This window comes from Strongylocentrotus purpuratus, unplaced genomic scaffold, assembly GCF_000002235.5.
Source record: "Strongylocentrotus purpuratus isolate Spur 01 unplaced genomic scaffold, Spur_5.0 spur5_scaffold_4, whole genome shotgun sequence".
Taxonomy (NCBI): Eukaryota; Metazoa; Echinodermata; class Echinoidea; order Camarodonta; family Strongylocentrotidae; genus Strongylocentrotus; species Strongylocentrotus purpuratus.
The window spans coordinates 17,830,236-17,841,122 of NW_022145610.1; the positions used below are offsets into that span (position 1 = coordinate 17,830,236).

The following is a 10,887-nucleotide window of genomic DNA, read 5'->3' on the forward strand; positions in this document are numbered from 1 at the left end:
CTATGGCGGGCCCTAGACACCCCTATTCGCCAGACAACCCTTTTTTACTATGTTATAATTGTCCTTAAGAGAGAGTCTGTGGGTGTGTGATGGTTGATTTTCAACGAAATAAAAAAAATATAGGGGCAGTGCAAATTTCAAGGAATGGCTTATAATTTGTATAGGTCAAGACGGCTATCTTGAATGTTCTGAATTATTAAAACTCGAGGGCATACGGGAGTTCCGCCCCTGGACCCCACACAATGGCCTCCCCCCCCCCCCCCCCACCCCCCTCCGTCTTTTTGAAAATCCTGGATCCGCCGCTGTACAATAATATATACATACAAAAAAAATCTTTATCCAGCGAGTCGCTGTTAAGCATAATTAGTAAATCACCATTTACATGTTTATTATTTCACTTAGTTCTTGTTATGATATACATGTATGTATCCTACGGGATTGAATGACTTAATAAAGTCCACGCATGCGCGTGTCTTATATATCTGAACTACGTCTCAATACATGGTGGCAGCGGCGGAGCCTTAGAATTTGACATTTTCACAGGATAGCTTAAATCCTACGAGAAAAAGGACAGTGCTAAATTAATAGCGCAAGTTTCAAGCTGAGGTGAATATATGTGTGAACAAATTTTGAGGTCTTGAATAAGTGAATCCAGCCGTCAGAAAATATGCCTACAACAGGCGAACATGAGACAGCCGCTCAGCAGCAGCCCGATGGCAATGTCGAGCAGAACGGGACGGCTGACCAGTCGCCTACGCAGCTAGCGACGGGTCGCACTCAGCAGAGAGTGTCAGCACCGCCTCCCGTGAGCGGGATACGACCACCACCCCAATTGACTATAAATCGCGGAGTGATTGAGGGGTGGAAAACATGGCGTCAGATGTGGACGAACTACAGCGTGGTAGCACATCTGGATCGCCAAGCATCAGTGTACCAGACGGCATTGTTTTTGCATACAATCGGCCCGTTGGGACTAGAAATATACAACAGTTTTGTTTTCGCTAATGCCAATGGGGAAACTAGCAACCTGGATGAGATAATAGAGGCATTTGAACGGTACGCTGTCGGTGAGAAGAATGAAACCTACGAGTACGAGAGATACCTCTTCAATAAACGGCAACAAGAACCAGGTGAGAGTTTTGAGTCATTTCTTGCCAATCTCAGATCTCTCGCCAAATCATGTAATTTCTGTAAATGCATGACAGACAGCCTCCTCCGGGACAAGATAGTGCTGGGCACCAATGATGCGCAGACGAGGAAGCAACTACTACAAGAAAGGAAACTGACACTCGGTGGCTGCATCGACATCTGTAAGAGCGCAGAGACAGCTGAATCGCACCTCAAAGCTTTCAGTGAGGCCGGTAGCAGCAGATCAGCGGCTCATATCCATAAGATCCGGCCAAGCTTTAAGAAAGGAAAGCAGAGCGGTGGACCAAAAAGAGATAACAGCAAGCGCAGCACTGGCAAAGCAGCAAAATCTCAATGCAAGTACTGTGGCAGGGAGCACCCGAGGGACAAAAACAAATGTCCAGCCTACGGACAAACCTGCAAGGCATGTGGAAAGCAAAACCACTTCGCCAATGTGTGCATGCTGAGCAAACGAATGCACCAAGTAAATGATCCAGCCGACAGTGACTCGAGCACCGAGTATATAGACAATGTCACAATCACCATCAACACCGTTAAACCGAGAGATGAGGTGTATGCCAGAATGATGATCAATGAGAAAGCAGTAGACTTCCAGGTGGATAGCGGGGCTAGTGCCAACATCCTGCCATTGAGACACCTGGAAGGGGCTGACTACGTCCTGAAACCTAGCAAGAAAAAGCTCATGATGTGGAACGAAATCACAATGGCCATCGAAGGCGTCAGCAGGGTCAAGATGCTAAACCCCAAGACGAAGCAGAAATATTCGGTGGAATTCATAGTGGTGGACAAGGACTTCACACCGTTGTTGGGAAGCACAGTCAGCCAGCATTTGAAGCTCATCACGGTCAATAATGAGAACTTCATAAGAGTTCATGCAGCTTCCAGCCAGAAAGACAAGGCATGCAAGCCTGAAGAACGCTATGCAGAAGTCTTTGATGGAGAGCTGGGAGAGATGCCTGGAGAGGTCAACCTGCAAGTGGATAAAGAGGTGCAGCCCACCATCTTACCTCCAAGAAGACTACCCCATGCAATCAAACAAAAAGTGAAAGCAGAGTTGGATCGCATGGTTGACCGTGAAGTGATCGCGAAGGTGACAAAACCGACGAGTTGGGTCAGCCAACTAGTGGTGGCTGAGAAAAAGAATGGTGACCTTAGGATATGCATTGATCCACGGCCACTGAACAAGGCACTCAAACGCGAGCACTACCCTCTACCTATAGTTGAGGATATCTTGCCAGATCTCAACCAAGCAAAGATCTTCAGCAAGCTTGATATGAGTTCTGCATTCTGGCAAGTGAAACTTGATGAGCCCTCAAGCCACCTGACGACATTCAACACGCCCTTTGGCCGCTACCGATGGCGCCGTTTACCATTCGGTACAAGTGCCTCATCAGAAATCTTCCAGCAAAGATTGCATCAAGCACTTGAAGGACTGCCAGGGGTGATTTGCGTAGCAGACGATATCCTTGTGTATGGGAAAGGGACAACGATGGAAGAAGCAATCATCGACCACGACTCGAAGCTTGAGCAATTGTTCCAGCGATGTGTTGAACAACACATCAAGCTCAACAAGGAGAAGTCCGTGTTCAGAGCAACTGAGATTCCTTTCCTAGGACATGTCGTCACAAGTGCAGGACTACAGCCTGATCCAAAGAAGGTTGCTGATGTCCTCAAAATGCCAAATCCCTCTGACGTACAAGGCGTGCAGAGGTTAGTGGGATTTGTGAACTACCTAAGCAGATTCTTGCCCAGTCTGTCCGATACGCTAGAACCCATCAGACAGCTGACACGCCCAGACATAGCATGGGAATGGTCTACAGAGCAAGCCAACGCAATGTCAAACATCAAAAGAATGGTTTCAGAAGCACCACTCTTGGCCTACTACAACCCTAAGGAAGAGCTAACCATCCAATGCGACGCAAGCAACAAGGGTTTGGGAGCAGCACTTCTGCAGAATGGACGCCCCATAGCGTATGCCAGTAGATCCTTGACCGACACAGAATCGCGGTACGCCTCAATTGAGAAGGAAATGCTAGCTGTAGTGTTTTCAATGGAGCGTTTTCATCAATACACGTTTGGTCGATTTACTAGCGTTGTGAGCGACCACAAGCCGCTTGAAATGATCATAAAGAAGCCGCTGGTGAAGGCTCCGAAACGCCTTCAGGGGATGCTCCTCCGTCTTCAAAAATATCATTTTGATATCAGCTATCAACAAGGAAAGCTCATGTATCTCGCAGATACCTTGTCGCGGGCAGTTGGTGGTGATCCAAGCGAAGTGAATTTCTTTGAAGAAGTGAATATGGTAGCACATTTACCTATCCGAGATGAGCGCCTTCAGCAAATTCGTGAGCAGACCGCTGCAGATCAAGTACTTCAGAAGCTCAAGAGCGTCATCGTCAGCGGGTGGCCGAATGACCGGCACACTCTGCCTGAGGAGCTAACACCATATTTCGGTTACAGAGATGAACTAGCAGTTCATGATGGTCTAATCTTCAAAGGAGAGCGTGTGATAATTCCAATAAGCCTTCGCAAGGAGATGAAGGAAAAGATCCACTCATCCCATCTGGGCATGGAAGGGTGTCTTCGACGTGCTCGCGAATCAATCTTTTGGCCTGGTATGGCTAGTGAAATCAAGCAGTTTATCGCGACATGTGATGTATGCCGATCATACGAAGTCAAGCAACAAAAGGAGCCTCTGATGGCTCATGATCTGCCTCAAAGGCCATGGGAAAAAATAGGCACAGATCTTTTCTCATTGAAGGGAAAAGATTACATGGTAACCGTCGATTACTACAGCAACTTCTTTGAAGTTGACCGATTGGATAACACAAGTAGCCAATTGGTGATTCGAAAGCTCAAAGCACACTTCGCGAGATATGGAAGCCCTACGCAAGTCGTTAGCGACAACGGGCCCCAGTATACATCAGCCGTGTTTCGGCAGTTCGCAAGTGAATGGGATTTCGAGCATCTCTGCAGTAGTCCCGGTAACAGCAGAGCCAATGGAAAGGCAGAATCCGCAGTCAAAACAGCAAAACGCATCATCATGAAGAGTGATAAGTCGCGGTCCGATACTTACCTTGCATTGTTGGATCACCGCAATACACCTTCGCAAGGTCTGGATACAAGTCCGGCCCAACGACTTATGAATCGCCGTACACGCACGCTCTTGCCTACTTCAGCGAGTCTACTCGAGCCAAGGGTAATACGTGAACGTGAGAAGATGCAATTACGTATCGCAAAGCAAGCGTACAACTACAACAAATCTGCAAAAGATTTGACCCCACTGCAGGAAGGTGATACCGTGCGAATGCAACCTCTTGTCCAGGGGCAAAAGAACTGGGAAAGAGCAATCGTGAAGCGACGCTTGGATGAGCGTTCCTACGTTGTCGAAACGCCCTCCGGCATCTACCGTCGCAATCGCGTACACTTGCGTCAAACACCTGAAAATCCTCCTGATGAAACAACCACGAGCAGCAACGAAACCGCGGAAATTCAACACGCAAATGACCACAATGCAACACCTGATGAAACTGAAGCGCGGCCTGCCCCTCAGGCAAGCCAATCAAATGACATTGAACTAGCGCCGAAAACTCGTTCAGGGCGTACGGTCAAACGTCCAAACTATCTGAAGGACTATGTTACTCGTTAATTTGCATGCCCGTGGATAAATATTCATGCTCCTATAACTGACATATTCGATTATCACGTTTATTTGAACGTTATACAGGAAGTGATATTTTCTTGATCTTTGAGTAAAATGTTGATCTATTATTGCCATGTGGATCTCAATTCACTAGTAAGAAGTTTACTACATTTTATAGATATGTTCAACTGCAAAGCAAAGGACCTACACTAAGTCGTGTATATGCTTTTTTTCCATACAGGATGAGATGGGAACAAACTTGTAAATATCATAGAGTTAGTTATTAGAGTTAGAAAGTACAAAGTAAGACATTACATTGATTCATGTTCCAGAGCTGTACTCATCATTTATTATGGTAAAATACAAGTTCATAGTAATCATAGCAGATGAAAGTGAAATGACATTGATTCGTAATTAAGCAGAATACGAGTAACGAGGCGACAATTTGTTAATTGTCTGTTACATATTTAGACATTGAAATAAATCAATAAGTTCAAATTACCGTAACATTTGTCAGAGACACGTAACAAGTGTTTTATACAAACAATGTGGAAATTTATTATTATTGCTTAGGAAAACAGTAGTAACTGATTATACTTGAGTGTAATTTTGAGTTGAATAAGTGCACGTATTTACTCAAAGTTGTATCAGACAGTACAAATAATTGGATAACAATATTATACAAGATCAGCAAATGATCAACCTGACCTCACATTCCAAAATCGTATGAAATTAATAAGTTTTACAACAATAACAAATATTTGAGTTTTATTTAAAGAAAATCATTTAAGAGTTTTTCTAAGATTTTCATATTAGAAAGGAAAGTTTTTTATCTAGCAAAAGGCTATAAGTGTACATTCAATAGTTAACATTTTAATTTGAAAAAAAAGGGGATGTTATGATATACATGTATGTATCCTACGGGATTGAATGACTTAATAAAGTCCACGCATGCGCGTGTCTTATATATCTGAACTACGTCTCAATACAGTTCTCCAGTGAGCTGCCGACCCACATACGTGTTGTATTTCTAACAAGGTACATGTACATGACAGAAACACATTATTTAATCGGTGGAAACACGTTCACTAAGCCCATACACAAGGAAGAAAATGAGTAGATAAGACGTAATGCAATCGTCTTTACTTTTCAGTTCATTATGAATACTGAACATAAACTTAACATTTCTCTAATCACTCTTCCTTTCTCGGTAGGCCTATATTTCACATTTACGCATTGTCGTGACAATTTGATAGAATTCGCCCCTATTTTCACGAAGTGACGGTAGTGAGGAAAATCGTAAAGCAAAGTGAATGCAATTTTTTGTCACTACCGTCACTTCGTGGAAACAGCGACGAATTACACAATACTGATACTATTAATTTTCTTTCAAATCTTTTAAATATAATTTTTGTGAGAATAAGACCAATAGAATATGCTGTTTATGTTTTCACTTCAGTGTGGTACAGTGAGTACCCAGGCCTAGCTCCCCCATGCAGTCAAATAAAGAAATGTCACGTGTAAAAATGTTCAGGTATAGCCCTTCTGATCGACAACACTTGCAGACGTTTCGTTCTCTCGTCATTCAATATTATTGTACTCGATTGTTGCCTGGTATATAGAACTATCATTTGACAAACCCCTTTTGTGCTGTACAGTCAGTCACATTTTCATAGCACTTTTCTGTAAAGCTCCATGTGTACCCTGGCGAAACACAATGACTGATTGCGCGTCCCTGATAAAAAGCAACTTCTTCTGCGTCTTATCCTCCCCTCCGACAACCCCTTCTCTTGCCTCGTCCGTTGTCTCATCAGGAACAGACGATGGGCAGATGGCGCGCAGGAACCCTAGAACCTTGTCACATATCTCGGGTGGTGCATTGGCCCTGAATCGAACAGTGTTGGTTAAGAAATCCAGGACTTTATTCCCATCCTCGGACTCCGGATTGAAACAAGAGCTCGCCTCGGTCCGGGTATTGACTGTATGCGAGGTGTAGGCGAGTCCGAGTTGTTCGAGAGCTTTCGTGATGTCTTTGCTGGATAACTTCGTGGTGGATGGCGTTTTCTGTCCCACGAGGAAAGGAAAGTTATCCAACATTCGGTATAAAACGTGATCATCTGCCAAAAGTGCAAAAAAAGAGAAACAAAAACAAAAACAAATGACTCATCTCGAGACGTAATATATAGTTATCATATATTATGTTCATCATGGCCCAAATAATATAGATATAACAGAATTTAAGAAAGTTATATCCATTTCAAACGGTGAAAGATTCATAATAGAGCCCCCAGTAAATGTGCAACGGCCATTGCCGATTGGACTTTCGTTTTAACTATTGTCTTTACCGACAAATCCACTGGATGGAGAAAGAAAGCTTGGCGCAAAAGAAACTTTACCAATGGCTCCCTCCCAATAGGTCACATGACCATAACTCACCCGTCATCAAAATGATGAGCATTGCTCCTCCTTCTTCAAGCATCTCAAACATATCCCAAATGGTACCATTCAAATCATCCGAATAATACAAGCTCTGGATCGCGTGGATGAAGTGAAATTTTGGGCGCGAATCGCCGGTTGACGCCTTTTTTGTTTCCGCGCAAAATTCCTGGATGGTCGTCTGCTTAAAATGAGTTTTGACCCCTTGAAGGTTGGCCTCTTTCTCTTGGAGGAGAGCTGTATACCTGGTGATTGCTTCTGTTGAAGGTTCGATGACAGTGTTAGTGATGGACGGATACCTGGATGATAGCCGCTCTAGGAGACAGACATCAATCTCACCTGAAAGACAACAACGGTTTAGGAGAAGCGAACTATATAGGAGGCATACAATTTTCATGCGAAGGAATTAAACGTGCAGAAATCCAGATGTATCAAAATAAGGATAACAAAAATAGCATGAAAAGGGGGTGTAAACATCCAGTAACATTTAGAGTGGGAAAAAAAATCATCCGTTCATTTTAACAGAGTACATCTGTTTGTCAATTAGAGGATTTTTTTCGGAATGATTCGAAGCAATAATTGCAGGCGAATCTTAGAGAAGGTGTCGGGTGGGGACCGCCCGTTAAAAACGGAATGCATTTTATCAGACCTGCTTGTCAGACAATTTTGAAAAACCTGCATGTGTCCCTTCCAAACCTTGCACCGTCTGGAAGATCTCTAGTTTATTATCAAATGCCCCATCTTCTTCTTACGAACCCCTATTATCTAGAGACAAAATACTTTAGTATTTCTATTTTATTTATTGTGGTTTTTTTTTTCTTCTTCTGTTTGTTTGGGTGTTTTGTTTTAGGTGTGCTTTTGCTAATGTAATAATTCATTTTCTTTTAGTTTTTTTCAATTGATCATAAATATTGTATGATTCAAAAAGTCTTATTTTTAAAAGATATAATTATTTTTTTATTTGATATTTGACATGTATGTACAATTTTTAATTGTTGTATTATTATACTTATGTTTTTATACTGTCATTGTATTATGAAGGGCTTTCTTGAAAAGCAGATCCACCGGCTTCCAGTGGAACTGTTGAAAGAAATCATGAATAAATAAATAAATAAATACCTCCTCCGCTCCCAATCCCGAGGATCCTGAACTCCTCAGCTCCTTGAAAGGATCCATGGAGCTTGTCCACAGCTGTCGGAATGAAGACATCGTCTGTCCATTTCTGATAAGTCTTGAGTTTTTGGCCAGAGAATCCCGCGTAAACTCGGTAAGCCTCCGCGTAGTAATCAAGATCAGATACCAAGGGTTTCATCTCAAGAGTTCTCATCTTCTCTCCAGACATCTCCATGGCAACAACTTGGTGAACTTAGAGACGGCAGCTGACTGATGAAAGAGATTTTACAGCAAGTGGAAATGAAATAAAATAGAAGTATTCAGTGCATTGATTTGTAACAAACGTAAACATAGAGGATTAAAGAACGTTAAAGAGATATGAATCAGAGGGGTAGAGGCATACTGATTTCAATAAAACAGAGAGAGAGAGAGAGAGAGAGAGAAAGAGGGGGGGCGAAAGATCAGGATCAAAGTTGTTTAACTGAACGAGATTTTGGCGGCCGAATTTGTATTTGGTCGAGTTTGCGGTTAACTCCGCCTCACGTAAAAAGACATCACAAGAATCGTATACAATAATTATGTCGACTATAGATCTACCTATACATGCTATATACTTACATTTTTATTTTTGCCGACTGCTCTTTGGTGTTTCGTAATCCTTGATGTAAGTCAGTCAACCGTGCATAAAACAGCTGTAATGCACTATATAGCCTATCTGTGTGTGTATATGAATGCTATACCGTCTCCCCACTGCGGATGTTTTCTGAAAGCCAGCATGATCAAAGGTTAAATCGTGTTGTAAAAGTAAATGAAAGGTACATTATCTGCAATGGTTAGTCTGGCTTACAGACGAGCTATTTATACCACTGTCATTGGCAAGATGGTGTCTATATTGTATAGTGACCCAAACATCGTGGAGCGTGTGTGCAGCGCTTTCTAACTGCAAGGAAAAGGCGCTTTTTCAAATATCTTTTGGATTGGATTGGATTGTAGGCCCGTATAAGTGCTATCTGAATTATATATCCCTCTATCATAATTATTATTACATCATGATATTTTTGGTTTAGTAAAATGCTAAAATATGAAATAATTACTTAATGTTATTTTAAATTAAATATACAAATCATAGATAGACCTATATATTTACAGATGATCAGGCCTAGATCCGCATAAAATATGCATGCTGTTTACAAAAAAAGAAGTTTGTTTAAGACGGATTAGTGTTCCTGTTGTTTTGTATGTTTTTTGTTTTTTTTAGAAATAAATTTTATTAAAAGCACAATCATGATATTTGTGTAGTAAAATGCGACAGTATGAACAATATGAATAATTTTCTTTTAGAGGGGTATGGGAGGGACCAGAGGCGGGCCCCTCCCCAGGCCCAATGGGGGGGGGGGTGTTGATTCGGCGCTAAATATTGTCTCACGAATTTGGAAGAACAAAAATTAGTGCTCCTCCGGCTTGATATGAATTAACTAATTTGTATGTGCATATTTCAGCTCAGTCTATTACACTTCCATACGCTAATGATATATTCCGGGAGAGAAGAGTATATAATTGCACACCTATCACAAAAATCCTACATTTTGATAAATGATGCAATATGAAACAAGGCACAACGGTTGCTCTAGTATGGATCCGCGTCATAGCTCCATCAGTATAGGATATATTCAACACCCTTCTTTATTAAATAAAGTTGGATGTTGAGCCCCTCTCGACATGGCAATCCCGTGTGGTCTAGTGGTTAGGATTCGTGGTTTTCACCCACGCGGCCCGGGTTCGATTCCCGGCACGGGAGACCTTCATTATTTTGGGGTCCCACAGTATAAAATCAGCCTGATAAATATTGTAATATATGTGCCTACATAATAATGTGCATGTCCTGAATATAGTAACGGCCTTCATATGAATTATTTAGACATAGGCTAATCAGTACCAACATTTTTTTCTAATATGATACACATGTACTTTGTTCCATTGGTTTTGGTGGTACAGTGCAGGTTGAAAATCAACCGTCCTTAATTGTTCTCTCTTTCACTATTTTTGTTTCACCCTGCCTTTGATTTGATTTGATTGATTGATTGATTGATTTATTTATCTATTTATATTCCATCCCATTAGGGCACGTTCCCAGTGACCCATGTAGCTACCTTGGTCCAGCTATATCGGAGGTCAGTAGTTCAGTACAGTGGCAGATCTGGGGGGGGGGGGGGGGGGCTTGGGCCCTCCCCTGGCAAAAAAAAAAAAACAGTGCTGGCGATTTAAGTCAGATCAACATCAGATCCTCCAATCAATAATAATAATAATAATATTTAAATATTTAAATTTTATATGTCTCTAAGCGCTTTACAATACTTATACCCAGGCGCGTACACAGTGGGGGGGGGGGGGGGGGGGGGGTTTAAACCCCCCTTTGGTATTTTTATGTGTGTAACCCCCCCCCCCCCCCCCATTACCCCCCCCCCCCCTAAACCCCTTCCCCTTTGTTTGTTTGTTTTGTTGTTTTGTTGTTTTAATTATTTAAAAAAATAAAAAAAATATTCCCA

At 42.2% G+C, this 10,887-nt stretch overlaps 2 protein-coding genes and 1 non-coding gene across 3 annotated transcripts; 2 read left to right on the forward strand and 1 right to left on the reverse strand.

The window, feature by feature from the left end:
- Positions 1 to 667: 667 nt before the first annotated feature.
- Positions 668 to 4,798, forward strand: LOC105438503 (uncharacterized protein K02A2.6-like). Its single transcript, XM_011666410.2, has one exon. The coding sequence runs from the start codon at positions 668 to 670 to the stop codon at positions 4,796 to 4,798; it is 4,131 nt and encodes a 1,376-aa protein (XP_011664712.2).
- Positions 4,799 to 6,154: 1,356 nt separating this feature from the next.
- Positions 6,155 to 9,173, reverse strand: LOC100891191 (histamine N-methyltransferase). Its single transcript, XM_003727075.3, has 4 exons — positions 8,960 to 9,173; positions 8,348 to 8,611; positions 7,229 to 7,567; positions 6,155 to 6,909 (listed from the first exon to the last, which is right to left on the reverse strand). Exons 2-4 carry the CDS (start codon positions 8,574 to 8,576, stop codon positions 6,455 to 6,457), a joined length of 1,023 nt encoding a protein of 340 aa, XP_003727123.2. The 5' UTR covers positions 8,577 to 8,611; positions 8,960 to 9,173; the 3' UTR covers positions 6,155 to 6,454.
- Positions 9,174 to 10,067: 894 nt separating this feature from the next.
- Positions 10,068 to 10,139, forward strand: TRNAE-UUC. Its single transcript has one exon. It is a non-coding gene; the product is annotated as a tRNA-Glu (tRNA).
- The last annotated feature ends 748 nt before the right edge of the window (positions 10,140 to 10,887 follow it).